The sequence below is a fragment of the Ascaphus truei genome, chromosome 22, assembly GCF_040206685.1.
Source record: "Ascaphus truei isolate aAscTru1 chromosome 22, aAscTru1.hap1, whole genome shotgun sequence".
Taxonomy (NCBI): Eukaryota; Metazoa; Chordata; class Amphibia; order Anura; family Ascaphidae; genus Ascaphus; species Ascaphus truei.
Window position 1 is genome coordinate 14,916,670 of NC_134504.1, and position 22,477 is coordinate 14,939,146.

At 51.7% G+C, this 22,477-nt stretch overlaps 1 protein-coding gene across 1 annotated transcript in view; it reads left to right on the plus strand.

Annotated features, from left to right (window-relative positions):
• The first annotated feature begins 13,322 nt into the window (after positions 1-13,322).
• The window catches only part of FSCN2 (fascin actin-bundling protein 2, retinal), a 15,600-nt gene continuing 6,445 nt past the window's right edge, over positions 13,323-22,477 (plus strand). Inside the window, exon 1 of the mRNA XM_075580061.1 lies at positions 13,323-14,919. Within this exon, the coding sequence (XP_075436176.1) occupies positions 14,094-14,919 (826 nt within the window). The 5' untranslated portion in view covers positions 13,323-14,093. The remainder of the gene's footprint in view (positions 14,920-22,477) is intronic.

Genomic DNA, 22,477 nt, shown 5'->3' on the forward strand with positions numbered 1-22,477 from the left:
CCTCTTATTGCGCCACATAACCGCTCCCTATTGCGTCATGCACTCACTCTCACTTGATAATGCACGCGAAGGAAAATCAGAGCGAATGAGTTTAATACTAAGAGCCAGGGCCGCCGACAGGGTGGGCAGAAGGGACAGGTGTCCTGGGCCCGACCTCTGGCCAGGCCCGCTGCCGGTCCTCTCCCGGCCAGGCCCCGGCCTCTATCACTATGTCCCACGCTGACGGGCCTCTCTGACGTCAGCGCGCCGGAAGTAGGCTTGGCCCAGATTCCAGCGCGCGATGGCATGGAGGGAGGCCCGGCGCGCGCCAGTTCGGCGTGGGACAGAGACCTGCAGCAAGGGAGAGCCGGGGCCCGGCCGCGACAGGACCGGCAGCCGGGCCTGGCCAGAGGTCCGGTCCAACTTGCAGTGCCGGCCGCTGGGCCCCTCGCAGCCAATCCACAAGGTAAGTCAGTTTTTTAATACAGTATGTGTATTGGGGGGGGGGGGGGGGGGTCTTTGTCAAATGTATTGGGGGAGTGGGGTCCTTTTAATATGTATTGGGGGAGAGGGGTTATATGTATTTAGGGGTGGGGTTTTTTGGTATGTATTTTGTGGGGGGGGGGATTGAGTGAGAATGGGGTAATTGACGGAAGGTGGGGGCGAGTGAGAGTAGAGAGGGGGGAGGGAGTGAGGAATAGAGGGAGTAAGAGTGAGATGCAGGGGAGAGAAATACATGCGAGGTTGGAGGGGGGGGGCGCGAGAGAGGAAGAGGGAGGGAGACGGAGGGAAGAGAAATACATGCGAGGTTGGAGGGGGGGAGGGAGGGAGACGGAGGGGAGAGAAATACATGGGCAAAGGGTGGGAAATAGAGGGGGCTCGTGAGGTGTGAAATGGGGGTGGGGCTCGCAATAACGCCGGGGGGGGGGGGGCGGAAGTAACCCTAGTCCTGGGCCCCGGGATATCTGTCGGCGGCCCTTCTAAGAGCCACATGTTCTTACCAGAACCCTCAGTACTGGTGGGCTGTTCTCCGGTTGCTGGCACCAGGCAGTCACCATGCCACCCTGTCAGACCGTTTAACAGAGTCTCCTGCGCGTTCTCTGTGCCCTTCCCCAGTGTGCTGATTACAGGGACACAGGTGGACCATTTCCAATAACAGCCCGGGGCACCTCAGGCTCCGCTCCCGCTGACCAGCTGTTGTTGGAATGAGAATATGCAGCCGCCGAAAAACATGTTTGTGCCTCTGTGGTATAATGGGAATGGGAATGGGGGGGTTGGGAGGGGGGGGGGTTAAGCAGCATTCAACGGGGTGAACAGAGCCATTGTGTGGCCATGCTGAGCCTGCTCTGATATGTACCAGGAGTGGCCAACTGCAGTCCTCAAGGGCCACCAGCAGGCCAGGTATTAGGGATATCCTTAAAACCTGACCTGCTGGTGGCCCTCAAGGACTGGTGTTGGACCCCCATGTACTACATGCGTGTAAACGGTCTTAACCCCTTTACTGCCAAGGGAGCCCTGCCATGCAATACTTTGCAAAGCATTGTCGGCCTCTCTGGCTGTGAAAGGTTCATGTAGCTGCAGGGCCTTGCCGGTCGTTTTGTCACCCCAAGGGTCCAATTCTCAGTCATCCTTTGCAGGCCCCTGACGCACAAAAAGGGGGTAATGTGCTCTGCAATGCGATGTCGGGGGTTCACCGGCAGCAAAATCAATGTGTAAACACGCTCTAAACAATAATAATACCAGCACCTCCTTCTTGTGGGAGCGTGCCGATGGGAGCCCTATGATGCGTGCCGATGGGGGCCCTATGATGCGTGCTGATGGGAGCCCTATGATGCGTGCCAATGAGAGCCCTATGATGGGAGCCCTATGATGGGAGCCCTATGATGGGAGCCCTATGATGGGTGCCCTATGATGGGAGCCCTATGATGAGAGCCCTATGATGGGTGCCCTATGATGGGAGCCCTATGATGGGTGCCCTATGATGAGAGCCCTATGATGGGTGCCGTATGATGGGAGCCCTATGATGGGTGCCCTATGATGGGAGCCCTATGATGGGAGCCCTATGATGGGTGCCCTATGATGGGAGCCCTATGATGAGAGCCCTATGATGGGTGCCCTATGATGGGAGCCCTATGATGGGTGCCCTATGATGAGAGCCCTATGATGGGTGCCCAACGATGGGAGCCCTACGATGGGAGCCCTACGATGGGAGCCCTATGATGCGTGCTGATGGGAGCCCTATGATGCGTGCCAATGAGAGCCCTATGATGCGTGCTGATGGGAGCCCTATGATGCGTGCCGATGGGTGCCCTATGATGGGAGCCCTATGATGGGTGCCCTATGATGAGAGCCCTATGATGGGTGCCCTATGATGGGTGCCCTATGATGGGAGCCCTATGATGAGAGCCCTATGATGGGTGCCCTATGATGAGAGCCCTATGATGGGTGCCCTATGATGGGTGCCCTATGATGGGAGCCCTATGATGGGTGCCCTATAATGGGAGCCCTATGATGGGTGCCCTATAATGGGAGCCCTATGATGGGAGCCCTATGATGGGTGCCCTATGATGGGTGCCCTATGATGGGAGCCCTATGATGAGAGCCCTATGATGGGTGCCCTATGATGGGAGCCCTATGATGGGTGCCCTATGATGGGAGCCCTATGATGGGTGCCCTATGATGAGAGCCCTATGATGGGTGCCCTATGATGAGAGCCCTATGATGGGTGCCCTATGATGGGTGCCCTATGATGGGAGCCCTATGATGGGTGCCCTATAATGGGTGCCCTATGATGAGAGCCCTATGATGGGTGCCCTATGATGGGTGCCCTATGATGGGAGCCCTATGATGGGAGCCCTATGATGGGTGCCCTATAATGGGAGCCCTATGATGGGAGCCCTATGATGGGAGCCCTATGATGGGTGCCCTATGATGAGAGCCCTATGATGGGAGCCCTATGATTGGAGCCCTATGATGGGTGCCCTATGATGGGTGCCCTATGCCGGCACACTAACCGGTGGAGCTTACAATTTAAATTTACCACCTGGTGCCTTCTCAGCGCCGGTGTTTAAACAACAACTTAGTGTATAAACCTGGCCTTCAGCCGTCCGCAGGGAGAAGACACCGCTGTAATTTTACTGGAATGTGGTGTGAAGGCGTCTGTAACCGGATCAGCTCCCTCAGAACCCGCTGCTGTGTGTGCATCAGAACCCACTGCTGTGTGTGCATCAGAACCCGCTGCTGTGTGTGCATCAGAACCCACTGCTGTGTGTGCATCAGAACCCGCTGCTGTGTGTGCATCAGAACCCGCTGCCTTGTGTGCATCAGAACCCGCTGCTGTGTGTGCATCAAAACCCGCTGCTGTGTGTGCATCAAAACCCGCTGCTGTGTGTGCATCAGAACCCGCTGCCTTGTGTGCATCAGAACACGCTGCTGTGTGTGCATCAGAACCCACTGCTGTGTGTGCATCAGAACCCACTGCTGTGTGTGCATCAGAACCCGCTGCCTTGTGTGCATCAGAACACGCTGCTGTATGTGCATCAGAACCCGCTGCTGTGTGTGCATCAGAACCCGCTGCCTTGTGTGCATCAGAACCCACTGCTGTATGTGCATCAGAACCCACTGCTGTATGTGCATCAGAACACGCTGCTGTGTGTGCATCAGAACCCACTGCTGTGTGTGCATCAGAAGCCGCTGCTGTGTGTGCATCAGAAGCCGCTGCTGTGTGTGCATCAGAACCCGCTGCTAAGTGTGTGCATCAGAACCCGCTGCTGTGTGTGCATCAGAACCCACTGCTGTGTGTGCATCAGAACCCGCTGCTGTGTGTGCATCAGAACCCGCTGCTGTGTGTGCATCAGAACCCGCTGCTGTGTGTGCATCAGAACCCGCTGCTAAGTGTGTGCATCAGAAATCGCTGCTGTGTGTGCATCAGAACCCACTGCTGTGTGTGCATCAGAACCCACTGCTGTGTGTGCATCAGAACCCGCTGCTGTGTGTGCATCAGAACCCACTGCTGTGTGTGCATCAGAACCCACTGCTGTGTGTGCATCAGAACCCGCTGCTGTATGTGCATCAGAACCCGCTGCTGTATGTGCATCAGAACCCGCTGCTAAGTGTGTGCATCAGAACCCGCTGCTAAGTGTGTGCATCAGAACCCGCTGCTGTATGTGCATCAGAACCCGCTGCTGTGTGTGCATCAGAACACGCTGCTGTGTGTGCATCAGAACACGCTGCTGTGTGTGCATCAGAACACGCTGCTGTGTGTGCATCAGAACCCGCTGCTGTGTGTGCATCAGAAGCCGCTGCTGTGTGTGCATCAGAACCCGCTGCTGTGTGTGCATCAGAACCCGCTGCTGTGTGTGCATCAGAACCCGCTGCTGTGTGTGCATCAGAACCCGCTGCTGTGTGTGCATCAGAACCCGCTGCTAAGTGTGTGCATCAGAACCCGCTGCTGTGTGTGCATCAGAACCCACTGCTGTGTGTGCATCAGAACCCGCTGCTGTGTGTGCATCAGAACCCGCTGCTGTGTGTGCATCAGAACCCACTGCTGTGTGTGCATTAGAACCCACTGCTGTGTGTGCATCAGAACCCGCTGCTGTGTGTGCATCAGAACCCACTGCTGTGTGTGCATCAGAACCCGCTGCTATATGTGCATCAGAACCCGCTGCTAAGTGTGTGCATCAGAACCCGCTGCTAAGTGTGTGCATCAGAACCCGCTGCTGTGTGTGCATCAGAACCCACTGCTGTATGTGCATCAGAACCCGCTGCTAAGTGTGTGCATCAGAACCCACTGCTGTGTGTGCATCAGAACCCGCTGCTGTGTGCATCAGAACCCGCTGCCTTGTGTGCATCAGAACCCGCTGCTGTATGTGCATCAGAACCCGCTGCTGTATGTGCATCAGAACCCGCTGCTAAGTGTGTGCATCAGAACCCACTGCTGTATGTGCATCAGAACCCGCTGCTGTGTGTGCATCAGAACCCGCTGCTGTGTGTGCATCAGAACCCGCTGCTGTATGTGCATCAGAACCCGCTGCTGTATGTGCATCAGAACCCACTGCTAAGTGTGTGCATCAGAACCCACTGCTGTGTGTGCATCAGAACCCGCTGCTGTATGTGCATCAGAACCCGCTGCTGTGTGTGCATCAGAACCCGCTGCTGTGTGTGCATCAGAACCCGCTGCTAAGTCTGTGCATCAGAACCCGCTGCTGTGTGTGCATCAGAACCCGCTGCTGTGTGTGCATCAGAACCCGCTGCTGTATGTGCATCAGAACCCGCTGCTGTATGTGCATCAGAACCCGCTGCTGTATGTGCATCAGAACCCGCTGCTGTATGTGCATCAGAACCCGCTGCTGTGTGTGCATCAGAACCCGCTGCTGTGTGTGCATCAGAACCCGCTGCTGTGTGTGCATCAGAACCCGCTGCCTTGTGTGCATCAGAACCCACTGCTGTGTGTGCATCAGAACCCGCTGCTGTGTGTGCATCAGAACCCACTGCTGTGTGTGCATCAGAACCCACTGCTGTATGTGCATCAGAACCCACTGCTGTGTGTGCATCAGAACCCGCTGCTAAGTGTGTGCATCAGAACCCGCTGCTGTATGTGCATCAGAACCCGCTGCTGTGTGTGCATCAGAACCCGCTGCTAAGTGTGTGCATCAGAACCCGCTGCTGTGTGTGCATCAGAACCCGCTGCTAAGTATGTGCATCAGAACCCGTTGCTGTGTGTGCATCAGAACCCGCTGCTAAGTCGGTGCATCAGAACCCGCTGCTGTGTGTGCATCAGAACCCGCTGCTGTATGTGCATCAGAACCCGCTGCTAAGGGTGTGCATCAGAACCCGCTGCTGTGTGTGCATCAGAACCCGCTGCTGTGTGTGCATCAGAACCCGCTGCTGTGTGTGCATCAGAACCCGCTGCTGTGTGTGCATCAGAACCCGCTGCTAAGTGTGTGCATCAGAACCCGCTGCTGTGTGTGCATCAGAACCCGCTGCTGTGTGTACATCAGAACCCGCTGCTGTGTGTGCATCAGAACCCACTGCTAAGTGTGTGCATCAGAAATCGCTGCTGTGTGTGCATCAGAACCCGCTCCCTCTCCCGTGCCAGGCTCCCGTGCCTTGCCTAGGTAAGCTGCTGCTGTACTGTGCAGCTACATCCACAAGGTGTGCCAGCACCCTGACAGGACAGGAGGGTGAGCCTCGGGAGGAACCTGACCCCCCACGTCCTCTGCAATATTAATTTATATTCAGGCTGCTCCGCAGAAAGGATTAACACGTGTGTGTTTGCACCCCACTTCCTTCTAGAAAAGAACCTTTATAAAGGACGCTCCAGTCTCGCTCTTTGCATTGAAAACCATCTTACTCCTTTTAATTAACGCTGTCTGGATCGTGTCGTTAACGGCTCGGCTGCCGGGGGGGCTTCACAATGCATCGCCGGCCCTTCTGGCACTGCAGGGGTTATAGTACTGTGCTGTGCTGCAAACACGATAACAGAGCAATGTGCTGCTTAGCAAATGCTAATAAAAGATTGGAATAAGAGAGCTTGCCTAGGAAAGGCCTGTTTTATGGTACATCCGTGTGTTGCTCCTTATCACCCCCATGTATGTATATCGAGAGAGAAGGAGCGGCTCAGTGAGTAAAGACACTGACTGGCACTGAGTGTGAAGCAGCTCGGTGAGTAATGACACTGACTGGCACTGAGTGTGAAGCAGGAGGAGCGGCTCAGTGAGTAAAGACACTGACTGGCACTGAGTGTGAAGCAGGAGAAGGAGCGGCTCAGTGAGTAAAGACTCTGACTGGCACTGAGTGTGAAGCAGGAGGAGCGGCTCAGTGAGTAAAGACTCTGACTGGCACTGAGTGTGAAGCAGGAGGAGCGGCTCGGTGAGTAAAGACTCTGACTGGCACTGAGTGTGAAGCAGGAGGAGCGGCTCAGTGAGTAAAGACACTGACTGGCACTGAGTGTGAAGCAGGCGGAGCAGCTCAGTGAGTAAAGACTCTGACTGGCACTGAGTGTGAAGCAGGAGGAGCAGCTCAGTGAGTAAAGACTCTGACTGGCACTGAGTGTGAAGCAGGAGGAGCGGCTCAGTGAGTAAAGACACTGACTGGCACTGAGTGTGAAGCAGGCGGAGTAGCTCAGTGAGTAAAGACTCTGACTGGCACTGAGTGTGAAGCAGGAGGAGCGGCTCGGTGAGTAAAGACACTGACTGACACTGAGTGTGAAGCAGGAGAAGGAGCGGCTCAGTGAGTAAAGACTCTGACTGGCACTGAGTGTGAAGCAGGAGGAGCAGCTCAGTGAGTAAAGACACTGACTGGCACTGAGTGTGACGCAGGAGAAGGAGCGGCTCAGTGAGTAAAGACACTGACTGGCACTGAGTGTGAAGCAGGGGAGCGGCTCAGTGAGTAAAGACACTGACTGGCACTGAGTGTGAGGCAGGGGAGCCTGGTTCAATTCCCGGTGTCGGCTCCTTGTGACCTTGGGCAAGTCACTTTATCTCCCTGTGCCTCAGGCACCAAATACATAGATTGTAAGCTCCGCGGGGCAGGGACCTGTGCCTGCAAAATGTCTCTGTAAAGCGCTGCATAAAACTAGCAGTGCTATACAAGAACATGCTGTTATTATTATACAGCTCCATCCAGGTACACAGCGCGTCACAGTAACACAGGGGCATAATAATATAACGGGAATAAGCGCTTCAGACATGAAAGTGACAATAAGAAGAGCTTGGTAAGTGGGGAGAACTTACAGAGACAGTTCTGGTAAGTGTGTCTGCAGGGGGCCAAGGCCAGTGCCCATAAGATGTATAGTATCAGCCACGGAGACGCTCATTGAAGGCCACATCAGGAACTGCTATGAGACACATATTTAAATGAGAAAACATCCAGTTCTGAATCTTGATACGAAGTTCCCCAAAAATGCAATAATGGTGAATATTATTGGTGATGGGGCTTTAACTATGTAACCCGTGGGCAGCCAGACAAGCAGGCAATGTCCTCATCTGGCAGCAAAGGGGTTAAATGCTTGTCTTCACTACACTTTCATCTGTGTTCCCAAAAAAACATCCCCTTTCTCTGATGCCCACAGAACAGAGGGGGTAAAACGACCCTGAAGCTTCTGTCTGCAGCGACACACTTAGTTACATTAAGTGTTACAGGTATATGTTATCCTAAACCAGCCACGGGCCTGACAGGTAAAGCACACCTGCACAGCAGGTAAGGGGTGACCTATCCTCAGTGGGCTGTGTAAAGGGAACCGGCGCAGGAAAGAGATAACTGCGACATGAAAAAATCATTGGAAAACAATCCGCCGGCCTCGTTTTCAGGAACAAAGAGGGGTGCAAAGCCTCCGCCTTTAGGGGAGCGAGTGAGAGCTGCTCACCGAATGTAACCGTGTATTATTTGTCATCATAACGCTGTGCCCAGGACATGCCTGAAAACGAGAGGTAACTCCATTTGTTACTGCCTGGTAAAACATTTCATAAATAAATAAATAACTTGGCAAGAAGAGAAAGGGAAGTCGTCATTCTGCAGAATGTTACAGGTGCAGTTAAACTTCATATTCCTCCCACACCTTTTATCCTTAAATCCTCCCGGACTTCTCTGTCTTGGCGGTAGGAACGATGGGCTAAATTGCAGTTTGTGATACCTTTTATCGGAGCAACATTCGAGTTCTTCATAGATGAAATGGCAGAGTGCGGAGTTTCCGAAAGCTCAGGCGTCTGTACACATAATATCATTCCACCTGCTCCTGTCCCGCTGAAGCAGGGATATCCGTAATACCTGACCTGTTGGTAGCCCTTGAGGACTGGAGTGGCCCACCCCTGAACTACACCCTAATAATAGCAGTTTGTAGCTGTGGTGTTCAGAGAGACGCTTTTAGCCCTAAACCCTAAAATAAAGAAGCAAGTCTTACAGAATGAGAGAAACGCTGAAATTGGACATGACGTTTCCAAAACATCGGTTCTTCTTCGCATATTACTGGGCGTCCGCTTTCTGTTATTATATTAGGGAGTAACTGATACTTCCAAAGAAGATGTGACAACTACATAGTGTCTCGACGATTTGACCATAAAAGCGATATACATTTTGTGACATTCCCTTAGCTATACGTTATACTGATTGCATACAACCAGAAATTTCACAACATTTATATGTATGTATGTATGTCTTTATCTATACAGCGCCATTAATGTACATAGCGCGTCACAGCAGTAATACACGCGACAATCATATAAATAACAAATACTGTAACACATAATGGGGAGAAGCGCTTCAGACATAAAAGTAACATTTAGGGAAAGGAGTCTATCCAGATTTTATTTTTTAAAACCCATGTCGGGGCTAATTGAATGTGCCCACAATACAACCAGCCACGTCAGGGTATATTAACTCAGCGGTGCGCAAACTGGGGGGCCCAAGACTTTTCTGGGGCGCGCAGTGTTTACAAAGAGCGCGAGGCCTCTGTAAACTTACTTGCCAGGCTCTGGTCACGCGTCTCTGTGACAACGCGGCGTCAAATGACGCCCGTTGCCACCGAGACGTGACGGCAAATTACGCCGCGGGTCACGTGACGTCACATGACCCACAGCGTTATTTGACGCATCATTAGACGTGAGGGGGGGCGCAGGCGCGGGGAGTTTGTGCACCCCTGTATTAACTAACCTCCATAATTGGGATCGAGGTTTTCATGATGCAAATAAGAGACACTTACTAGCTGTTACTGTGTGTCAGTAATCCATCCATACAGTACTAGCATGTATGATTACTACCCGACTAGCAAATAGTAGCATCTCACAGGGTTGGGAGAACAGACAGCAGCATTAGGGGGGTATTTTTTCAACGGTACAGTTCATACTAAGGCCGGTTCTATAGTGCGGGCGCGCGCGACGCCGTGCGTGCGGCAGTTTTAGTTGGCTGAGGTTAGTCAGCCATTCTATAATGGTGCCGCGAGCGCGAGCACGGCAGGGAGCGTGGAGCCAGCCGACAAGGGGGGAAGATGAGAAAAAGAAAGAATTTGCGCCGCTACCGCCGCTGAAAATGTGTGTATATGTGTGTGTATGTGCCGCTACCGCCGCTGAAAATGTGTGTATATGTGTGTGTATGTGCCGCTACCGCCGCTGAAAATGTGTGTATATGTGTGTGTATGTGCCGCTACCGCCGCTGAAAATGTGTGTATATGTGTGTGTATGTGCCGCTACCGCCGCTGAAAATGTGTGTATATGTGTGTGTGTATGTGCCGCTACCGCCGCTGAAAATGTGTGTATATGTGTGTGTATGTGCCGCTACCGCCGCTGAAAATGTGTGTATATGTGTGTGTATGTGCCGCTACCGCCGCTGAAAATGTGTGTATATGTGTATAAGTGTGTGTGTGTTGTGTGTGTGTCTATGTACAATGTTATTAAAAAAATTATTAAAGGATTCATTTATTTATTTATTTGAAACCGTATTTAAACACACACAGTACCTCACTCGTGCACAGTGTACACACAAAACGTGTGTGGCACGTGCACGCGCCTTCGCACAGGCACGCGCGCAAACACTATATAACAGCCCTAACAAAGAAGTTGATAGCAGATTAGAACCCACCAAGGCTACCCATTGCCTCCCCTTATACAAGGGCTACCTAATTCATGTTTTACACAGGTACGCATCCTGTCCATACGGTTATCCCCTCCCGCAGGTGACTGTGGGGTCCAGGCACAGACGACTCTAGTTCTGCGAACCAGATGTTCCCTCGTTTCTCGCCCAGGCATTTTCCTTAATACACTCACAACCAATACGCTTTCGTGCTGAATTTGCTGCTGTTAATATTTGTCCATCTGCAGCAAGAGGGGCCCATCAATCAAAAAAAAAAAAGGGGGGGGGTCACACCCGGAGATACAGGGCCCAACTTGCTCTCTCCGAGTCGTCACCTGCCGTGGAAAATGCCATCTGAAACTGGCCCAAGTTGTATTTGCCAAAGAGAATGAGGTCATGTAGGAAAGGCTGAGGCTCAATGGGCCCGTTTTTGGAAAGTAAACATCACAGGATGCAGGAGATCTCACTGAGTCTCAGTTGTTTGCTCTCTGAGGGAGGAGAGGATCATTCATGGATGCCAAGAGGTCTCTTGGTATAAAAGGGGAGCTGTGAGTAACAGAACACCCCTTTTGTAGCTGTTGTTGCCACAGATTGGAGTAGCTGTGTCTCTGATTTCGGTCTCCTTTCTCTGTCTGTGTGGATGCAGGGAGGGGCAGGCGGGCTGCTATCTGATCTGATGTCACACCTTGTTTAAACTCTCTGTTGCCAACATGGTGATGCAGGTGAAGTTCAACTTCATTGATCCACCTCCCCCCCAAAAAGAAGGTATTGTAGATATTGCCTTCACTTTGCCCCTTCAGCCTGATCAGATATTGAATTGTAAAATGATGCACTTGTTTACTATTTTAAAGAAACTTACATGACAAATGTCATTTTATTTTGGGTGGTTCCACAGTGATTTTCTCAAGTACACTTAATCAGTCCGTAACTATTATTTAGGGCAGGGGTGCTCAACTCCGGTCCTCAAGACCCCCCCCCCCCCATAAAAGGTCACGTTTTCAGGATATCCCTGCTTCAGCACAGGAGGCTCAATCAGTCCCTACTTCAGCACAGGTGGCTCAATCAGTGGTTGAGCCACCTGTGCAGAAGCAGTGATATCCTGTAAACCTGACTTGTTGGGGGGGGGGCGGGGGAGGGTTGAGGACTGAAGTTGAGCCCCCCCTGATTTAGGGACTAGTTAAGGGCTCACATTCCCCCCCCCCCCCTATTCGACATGCTGTGAAAGCCACTGGAGAAGTGTATTCCTTTGAATAGAGCTGACCCAGCACGAGCATGGAGAAGGCGCTACTGCAGCCCACTGAATGCCTCACGGAGGATGGAGAGTTGCAGAGATTCCACGGCTCCCGTGATCTGGGCTGCGCTATAAATACATTCTCGGAAAATCAAGGCGCCCGTATTTAATAAGAGTGTAACCGTGAAAGAAATGCCGCGCGCCAAATTGTGAATCAATATTGTGTCAATACAATGATGGGCTACGAACGCGCAAAGAAGTGTTAGGCCCCCAGCAGTAAGTGACTGAGCACAAATATTGCAACATGTAACATCGTATCAATAACGTGAGTGAAAGGAACAGTGCGTTACACACCAAAAATAGTGACACACAAAGAGTTACACAAAAATTATACTATTTATCACATGTGACGACAGCCTCTGAAAAATCTAATTTTATCGGCTTCCAAATTTTTACAATAAGCGCTTGCGACGGTGACTATGCTTTTGTTTTCAGGCGACGTCGCCAGCATTATAAGCGCAACCAGTGCGTTCTACAGCGCATGGCTCGGCGTGCGCTGTGCGTATAAATACCGCCCCTCAATGGGGCTGGGCCCAGTACGCACCTTCGCGCGCATTTGGCAGCCGCGCTGCACGACCATTTTTTTAAAAGACATGCAAATTGAGCTTACAACTTGCGACGGAGGTGTGGCCATGCCCCCCCCCCCCTTCGCAATCACTCCCTTACCCCGCAGACCAGATCGCAGTGAAGCGCTGTGCCCATCCCCCCTCCCCCCCCCCCCCCCCGCCGGGCGCACGTGCTTCAGCGCTGACTGGGACCGCAGCCTGCAGATGGCTTTGTCATCTCGGGAACTACTAGAAATAAAAAGAAGACAGCGCACAACTCTCATAGTGTAGTAAAGGATATAATGTGCAGTGACGGAACAGGTGAGTATGGCACGGGTTGCGTTACACGATTTCAGAAAACCAAGGCGCCCATATCCAAGAGTCCTCTAAAAAATATATTTGCATTATTTGCGATGTTATTCAAAATAGAAAGCTTTTGGGAGACATGTATGGTTCCTCTCTGGTCCCTTTCCAGTTGGAGGGACAAACAGCACATCGCAGGCGGGGGTTATTGTATTCTCCTTGCTGGGATATCATAACATTTGTCAAACCAGACACCATCATTATTTAAGGCCTGGGGCCGCTGCTCCCTTTACCTAGCCTTAAATGCTGCCCCTGAGTGTAACAGAAGTAAAGCACCTTATTACCCGTTACCAAGTGGATGACCTTGAAAGTGCCCCACTCAGCTTTCAAGGTCATAGCCAATGGCGTGAGTGACCCTCATGACAACCCATGCACCATGCAGGTCCCAGGATTTAGAGCTGATGGGGTTACAGACAGATGGAGACAAAGCACAGTAGGGAGCCAGAGTAAGACTAAACGGATTAAACCCAAAAAAATAATTATCAGGATAATTGTTAAGCAGATTATTCTCTGGGCTGCAGACTGGGGGCTGCTGGGTGACCTACAGAAGCGCCGCAGGAATCAGAGAAGCAGGTAATTTTATACAGGTGCAAAAAGGAAAAGATACAGACAGAATTCGGCTGATGGGGAGGAGGGAAGGGTTAGGTTACCGCACTGTTTTGTTTTTGTTTTTCACCTGCAGTGTTTTAGTCAGACGAACGAGATAGGGAACCGGTACGAATATTTTGTATGGAGGGGGCATTAAAGGAAGACTTTCCCCAAAAAAAAAGCCACCTCTCCTGTGAGGTGAAATAAATTAAAGGGCCTCTGTGTAAACAGGGAGAAAGTGCTCACTCAGGAGAGTTGAATATTTGAGAAGCGACTTGACAAAAGGACCATTGTTTCACTGTATGCAGCCTCTTTGTGGCTTATGCAAAAGCACCACTATTGGTTACCGAAGGCTCGCGGCTCACTGAAAACCTGGGACAGAGTTTGTGTAATCCTAGATGTGGCCAATTAAACCGGCTGCAGCTACCACTCGGCTGAGCAGTCTGTGTCCGAAGTAAACATGTGAAGAGGAAGGTCCCTCTCTGCGTCCAGTCTGGGAGGGCGATGCCAGTGGTATTACTGCGTGCGGATTATAGGAAGGCAGCCGACACAGCCCAAAGTAGGAGCATCAGGAGCCGGATCAACGTCGCATCATTTGGGTGTTAGGTAGAGGTTCTCCTAAGTTGATTCATTTTAATCCAGATCTCCCAGGGCTGCTGACAAAGTGCCTACCCTCTGCGTTCGGACGGGGGCACGCCGGTAACACGAGACACTTTCGTTTACGGTCTAATAGGGATATTTCTTTCCGAAGGAGAGAAAAAAATATGCCAACCAATGGGATACACCAGATCCTGAAGATCCAGTTTGGCTTGATCAATTGTTATAACAGGTACCTGACAGCGGAAGCTTTCGGCTTTAAGGTCTATGCATCTGCTCCAAGCCTCAAGAAGAAGCAGATATGGACTTTGGAGCAGGACGAGGTGGATAGCTCAGTGGTCTACCTAAAAAGCCATCACCTGGGGAGGTACTTGTCCTCTGACAAAGACGGGAAAGTGTCGTGCGAAGCTGAGAAGCCGGAGAGAGACTGCCGATTTTCCATCACTGCCCAGTCGGATGGGCGGTGGGCTCTCCAGTCCGATCCATACAAACGATTCTTCGGAGGTTCGGAGGACCTGCTGTCGTGTTTTGCGCAGACCATCACGGAGTCAGAGCTCTGGGCTGTGCATCTGGCCATCCACCCCCAAGCTAACCTTCTCAGTGTCAGCAGAAGGCGGTATGCACATCTGAGCCCCCAGGAGGACGAAATCTCCACGGACAGCAACATCCCGTGGGGAGTGGACTCCCTCATCACCTTGGTCTTTCAGGACAAGAAGTATTGCTTGAAGACCTGTGACAACCGGTACCTGCGTAACGATGGGAAGCTGGTTAAGGATCTGGATGATGGGACAGGCTACACCCTGGAGTTCAAGGCAGGAAAGCTGGCCTTCAAAGATTGCAGTGGGAAATATCTCACACCTATGGGACCTACAGGGACCCTGAAATCTGGGCGGAGTTCTAAACCTGGCAAGGACGAACTATTTGACCTGGAGGAAAGTCACCCACAGGTTGTCTTCATGGCATCCAACAGAAGATATATCTCTATCCGGCAAGGTAAAGAGACCAGTCACCTAACACCTTCATTTTTCAGATCCATCCATGTGAATTTCACACGTATCAATTAAATCAATGATAAGCATCCAAGATAAATGGATAAGGATCAATTTAATCCACATATTGCCTTGATTCATTAGCCTTTAATAAGATTAATATTTTAGATACAAACAAACGTAACTAAAACTGTAATATTAGATATCTTACGAATACATTTTCTTGTTGGTGGCTGTAATATACTCTTTGGTACCACCCCTAAACCATCACCACTCAACAAAATCATGAACAGAATATTTTCATTGATACAGAAGTATGGGACGACATTTTGAAAGCTTCCAAACCTCCTATCACTCTGTCAAATGCCGTTATCCAAGAAAAGTCCTTTTATATGTCCGTCTTCACGTAGCTCTAGTAATTGTTTGGCACGCCAAATACTCTAGGGTACTACCCAGCCACCCTCACTGCTGACCGGTGTGCAGGTGTGGACGGCACTTAACCGTACACAATAAGTCACAAGCCTCACAGGTTACAGTACTAGTCAAACTTCTGAGCAAACCAGTCCAGCTAATTACTAGGTAAAATAACATGGCGTTTTTATCCGCAAACTATTTGGTGCAGTGAAAGAATCCCCCTCCCATGAAAAAGCACTCTTATACAGGGCCAAAACACTGTCTATATAAAATAGCATGTTATTCTGCCATTTATCTGCTGATATTTTAACTGGTGTTCCAAGGACGTTTGTGTGAATTGATATTATTAATCCAAAAAATAATGGTTTGATCAACGATAAGGCATTCACTATGATCGTGATCCAATGTATGTATGTCTTTATTTATATAGTGCCATTTATGTACATAGCGCTTCATAGCAGTAATAGAGTCCCTGTCCCGAAGAGCTTACAATCTAATTGGTAGATATGAAGAACGTACAGAGACAGTAGGAGGGTCGTGTGTCTGCAGGGGGCCAAGGTTTATGTATGAGGTGTAAAATTATCAGCCACAGTGCTACTCATATGCTTCCATAAGCAAGTGTGTCTTAAGGTGGGTCTTAAAGGTGGATAGAGAGGGTGCTGGTCGGGTACTGAGGGGAAGGGCATTCCAGAGGTGTGGGGCAGTCAGTGAGAGGTTTAAGGCGGGAGAGGGCTTTAGGCACAAAGGGGGTAGAGAGAAGACATCATTGAGCAATAAAAAGTAAAGGCACCATCATATCTTATACGCAACATGGGGCGCCATATTATTCCCTTTATTCAATGCACTGCGTGGTTAGGGCGGCAGAGAGAAGAGTGTCGCTGACGCAAAGGAAATGTCAGAATATGTTGGTAGGGATAGAGAGCGCAGCGTGAAAATAGGGGGAGGGGGAGCTCAATATGGAGGTGCGTCTTAAAAACTGTTTCTCAAGATCATCAGACACATGCGCGGTGCTCACACTCACACATGCGCGGTACTCACACATGCACGGTGCTTACACTCACACATGCACTGTGCTCACACACACGCACGGGGCTCACTCACACACATGCACGGTGCTCACACTCACACATGCGCGGTACTCACACATGCACGGTGCTTACACTCACACGTGCACTGTGCTCACACACACGCACGGGGCTCACTCACACACATGCACTGTGCTCACACACACACATGCACTGTGCTCACATGCACGGTGCTCACACACACACACACATTGCTCACACTCACACGTGCGGTGCTCACTCACACACGTGAGCGGTGCTTACTCACACTAACACGTGGTGCTCACACACACGTGGTGCTCACACTCACACGGTGTTCTCAATGTTGATGCCAATGTCCAGTTATTGGTCTGGCTGAATCCTGTCCTATGGATTCCCGGACTATGACTTAACTCCTTAGTTTCCGGAGAGGCCTGCGTACGTCTGACAGCCGGTCTGGGACATTTGGTCATGGGCCTTTTGCTGCGACCAAATCCCTGCCTGTGTTTAGCCGCCACTCACCTCGCTGCAGGGACATCTCCCCACCGGTCGTTTCGCCGCCATAATAAGGCCCTATCCTTACCCTAACACCTCTATCCTTAACCCCCTAACCGCTAAAACCCCTTAAATGAACTTACCTTATTGGCGAAAGGGTCGGGAGCTGAGTGTCCTGCGGCGGAGCAGCTGCAGAGAGGGGTTCCGCGGCGGCCAGAACGCCGGATGGCGGCTTGTTGCGGCCATGTCCGATTCCGCTAACAGCAAGGCGAGAAAGAGCAGCTGACCCCGATTTAACCACTTTCGTGCCAGAACGTATCATTCCCCGTTGCTCATTGGCTCACGGGTACCGGCTGCCATGTTTCTTCCTGACAGGAGCAATGACCCATATATCTGCGGACCCGCGCCGCTCCGTGTGCCAAGAGCGGTCCTGCTTCATCATAGCCCCCCCAAGTTTGAAATGAAACAAAGACTTTAATTGGATGGGGGGAGGGAGATACAGAAATAGAACATTGAACGTTTAACCTCTTCACTGCCAGAGGAGGCCGCATGCAACTTATTGCTCATTGCTAATTAATACCCATCTAGCAGCAAAAGGGTATTAAACATGAACAAATCTAAAGTGAATAAAAGAAACAATGAGACCATATGATGGAAACCAATAGTGGCCAGCTTCCGTCCTCAAGGGCCACCAACAGGTCAGGTTTTCAGGATATCCCTGCTTCAGCATCGGTGGCTCAATCAGTGGCTCAGTCAAAGACTGAGCCACTGGTTGAGACACCGGCAGGCCACCAGTGCTGAAGCAGGGACTGATTGAGCCACCTGTGCTGAAGCAGGCTCTTCGCCTGAGCCACCTGTGCTGAAGCAGGGATATCCTTAACAGCGGACATATCCGTGGCCCTTGAGGACTGGAGTTGGCCACCCCTGCTGTAAACTATTTGATATCAATGGCTATCACTGTGCTGTATATCTTTAATGCATCTGATGGAAAGTTCTAGAATTGCGGCAGAACGCTGTGAGGAGAAGACCATGCGATGGCTGCTGGTGTCTCCCATGGGCCTCTATCCCGCTGCAGAGAATCCTTTCCCTGCGCAGGCGACTAGTTCAGGTCTTCTCCGGCACGGGGATGACGGATTCACCGCATATTCAATAGAGGCCCGGGGAGAGGCCTGTGGTGATGAAATGAATATCTCATGCTGTGGGAGAGCTGAAACATTATTTTAATAGCAGAATATTGCACGTTTTATTTAAAGAGTGTTTCAAACGTCCTAATTTGCCAGAAAAAAAATCTCCTTTGCAAAGAGTAATGTTGTCATCCTTACCCCCCCCCCCCCTCCCTGCACCAGCCTGAAGTGTAAGGTGATACTCTGTCCCGCTCTAGCACGTAATACAACTCTCATTCGTCCCAACTGATACTGTCATGAGCCACTGGCAGTAACCACGCCAACAAGGTCAGGCGTCCCTGGGACGTATGGCAATGCGCTGGTCCGGCTGTCCTTTCCTGTGCCCCAACGGGCTGACCAAGGTGGCCGAGAGGTCAAGGAATTTGGCGATTAGGACACGGTGTTAACGTGAGCTGGTGGCTAGTACCCGTGCAGAGCAGCCCAGCCTGCCTGTCACTGCGGGGCGCGCATACACTTCTCAGAGGCGCATTGTAACGGACACAGAAAGTGTTGGTTACGTTCCCGGCTAGACCAAAACGGTGAGTAGATACTCTCTCCTTACCTTGTGCCAACACAACCAGCACTCAAGGAATCCCCCTTCCACCGTCTCGTCCTTCTCATATTCATCCAGGTGCAGTTCATTATAATAATATATTTCTTTCCTTACGTGGTGGAGTGTACTCAGCTCTGTACATATCATTTTGCAAACACCATGAGTCCTTGTCCCATAGCGCTTACCATGTATTTGTGTAGTCTACGGCAGGGGGGGGGGGGGGGGCTCAACTCCAGTCCTCAAGCCCACCGGTCTCAACAGGTATTCAGGATATCCCTGCTTCAGCACAGGTGGCTCAAGCAGTCCCTGCTTCAGCACAGGTGGCTCAGTCTTGAAGCCTCTGATTGAGCCTCCTGTGCTGCAGCTGCGATATCCTGAGAACCTGACCTGATGGGAGGGGGGTTGGAGTTGAGCCCCCCCATGTCTAAGGTATGGGGAGGTAACGTGACATGCCCGAGATCAAGAGGAGAGCGGACACTAGAAATTGTATCAGGGTTTCACCCACTTCAAAGCTAGCCACTTTAGCACTGGGCTTCTCCGCTCAGCACTGGGGGATAGAGTGGCTGGGAGCTGTGCTATCTGGGGCAGGATACGGCTCTTCTTACCTAAGAGCCTCGCGGCAGACAGGCGTGTGTTTATCAGCTGCTGAAATGTTGCCTGTTAGCAGCGCAGAAGCGAGACGCTGAGCTCCGTTCCTATCACTGAATCCTCGAGTGTTCCTGTAGGGCCTCCTTACAGATCACTTGTAGCGATGAAAACCCTGCAGCTGAAGTGGGCTCTGGCCATCCATGTAACACACATTCACACAATGGCATGAAGCCTCGGCAGGGCCTCATTTATAATAAATTGTACTACACCGTAGTGTCGTTTGGTAGATCGGGCCCGCGATGTCTTAGGCTGCGGCCAGGGTGGCGCCGAGCGTGCAGGCGCTCATGCGCGGCGGCACAAGCATGCGGCAAATTCAAATTTGCTTGCCTGGCAAACAGCTAAGCGCCGCGCATGCGCAAGGCGCCATCCTGGCCGAGGCCTTAGGCTGCATCCAGGGTTGCAGCAGCCGTGCGGAGGCGCGCTGAGGGAAAGCGGGTGCTTTCCCTGGCCTTGGTTAGCGCGCCGTCCGGGAGCGTGTCGGGGGGTGGTCCAGTGACGTCACGGAGCTGGTTCGCCCTCATTGGGCGAACCGCTCACGTGACCGCGAGCGCTTGAATCTAACAATTTCATAAGACCTACACTTCCGCGAGCGTGCGCGAGCCCCTGCTAAAGCCGCTCTCATTGCGGCTGCAGGGGCTCACTGGTAAGCGAGAGCGCGCCTCAGCACGGGTCAGCGCCTAAGCGCTGACCATGCCCGAGGCCTGACACACCACTACTTGCCAAGCAGCGATAAACAAACATTCAACAACGGAACAGGCTGGACCCGTGCTGGTGAGGGACGCACTAGCCCTTGAAGCCGTGTTATATGGTTCAACAGATATTGAGTTACAAGCGGAAAATAGCCAAAGCGCCCCGGTGAAGTCTCGGTCTCTTCCAAATGTGGAATAAGTTTATATTCCCCGCCGGCCTCAGTTGCCTATAAGTGCCTGTTCAGCCCTCAGCGTCTTTGTAATGTTCACAGTCTGCTCTTTAATCACCCCCACGTTTAGCACAGTGAACTGCAGAGAAGGTGTTTTATGGTTGGCAAGCCAAGGTCAGGGGTAGGGGGGGAGAAAGAGGTGGGGGTGACAGAGAGGTGGGGTGGGAGAGAGAGGTGGGGTGGAAGAGAGAGGTGGGGGTGACAGAGAGGTGGGGGTGACAGAGAGGTGGGGGGGAGAGAAAGGTGGAGTGGGAGAAAGTTGGGAGCGAGAGTTGGGGAGAAGAGAGAGAGGTGGGGGAAGAGAAAGGTGGGGTGGAAGAGAGTTGGGGGGGGGGAGAGAGAGAGAGAGGTGGGCGGAGAAAGGTGGGGTGGGGAAGAGAGAGGTGGGGATAGAAGTGGGGGGAAAGAGGTGGGGGAGGGAGAGAAACATTTGAGAGATGAGGGGAGAGAGGTAAAGGGAAAAAAAGAGATGTGGGGTAGAAAGAGGTGAGGGGGAGAGAGTGAGAGAGGATGGAGGAAGAGCGGCTTTGTACTTGTTCACAGTCTGCCCTTTAATCACCCCCACTTTTAGAACTGCAGAGAAGGTGGTTTATGGATCTGAAGCCAAGGTCATGTGTATCTGAGGTCTGTTGAGTATCACTCACTGAGCGAGTCTCACTCAGTTATCCAATTAGAGTTAAAAAGCAAGGGCTGGTTGGCATTTCTCTTAATCAGGCCGTTTAACTCATCAGTCAGTCTCATCAACATCCATTCAATCTTATTCTTTAATGTCATAATCTCACCAGTCATTTTTTTATGTGTGCAGAACGCTCAAATCTTGGTCATTTAGATCCTTGGACAGTGACAATGTCGGTGCCCTAGAAAATCAGTAGTCATACAATCAAACCTGCTATCACCCTTTTATCAATAAAGAGGTTAATGAATCCCAAACCTATTCGTGTTGGTTTAGGTTCAGGAGGGACTGACAGAACCGTTCTGTCTGCTGAGCTCGGAACAAAGCTGCTTATGCAAAACCCATGCTAGTTAGCAAGCAAGATTAGAATAGGGTGAGGGTCTTGCGTGCTGGAACTGCCAGCCAGCTGGGAACAACGGCAATCAGATTAAGAGGCTCAATTAGGAGCAATTGTTTAGGGAGTGAATTTGCAGCCTTATAGGATTGGGGAGAGGAGATGCCGGGGCACTGCCATAGAAGTGCTGTTTAGCTGCTAATGCCGGGAAATCATTTGGAGAAGGCTGTTAGCGGTGGCAGGCGGGTGTAGCGTGTCACCACAGGAAATAGTGGCCGCTCTGTCTGATGACTGTCACCACAAGGAAGTTTAAAGTGAGAGTCCGTCTGATTCTATAAAACACGGTGCTATTTCACACATACTCTGCAGCCAGGGGTCCAAAAGCTGTACTCAAATTGTACTGTGGCAAATACCCAAAGTAAAGAGGGGAACGAAGAAGAATAGGTAATGCACGGACGCTGGGGGGCGGCGGGGTTCAGGGGAAGTGTTAAAATGTCCTTCATCTCTGAGGGGGTCGTGGGTGCATAGATTTAGCCGTCCTGCAGGAGTGATGAACCCTAAAACTGGAAAGGAATGATAAAACGCTGTGGCATAAACACAAGGGTATCCTATACATGAAAAACAGGTCTGAGGGGGCCTTGTATTTCTACAGCAGCGTATTAACATTGGCAAATTAGTTGGGCCAAGAGTATATGTTTTCATGACAAAGCAAAATAAACCTTCCCCGAAATCTGAATGAATATGAGGAAATATCCATTCAGCGATTAAAAGGTTGTGGGCCGCAGGCCTGTGTAACACGCGGCCCAAGGAGCTTTGTTATGGGGCCCTGAGGTGGTGAGTTAGGGTGTTGTTTGCCGGCCAGGGGGAGGGGAGAGGGGTGGGGAAGATAGAGCTGGGGGTGAGAGGGGTGGGGTGGTGGTGGGAGGGAGAGAGGGATGGGGTGGTGGTGGGAGGGAGAGAGGGGTGAGGTGGTGGTGGGAGGGAGAGAGGGGTGGTGGTCGGGAGGAGAGAGGGGTGGGGTGGTGATGGGGGGGAGAGAGGGGCGAAGTGGTGGGGTGGGGTGGTGGTGGGAGGGAGAGTGGGGTGGTGGTGGGAGGGAGAGAGGGGTGGTGGTCGGGAGGAGAGAGGGGTGGGGTGGTGGTGGGGGGGGGAGAGGGGTGGGGTGGTGGTCGGGAGGAGAGAGGGGCGAAGTGGTGGGGGGGAGGAGAGAGAGGGATGGGTGGAGAGAAACGTGGGGTTGGAGAGAGAGGTGTGGGGGGAAGTGGGGAGAGAGAGGTGGGGGGGGAGTGGGGGAGAGAGAAAAATTTGAGAGATGAGGGG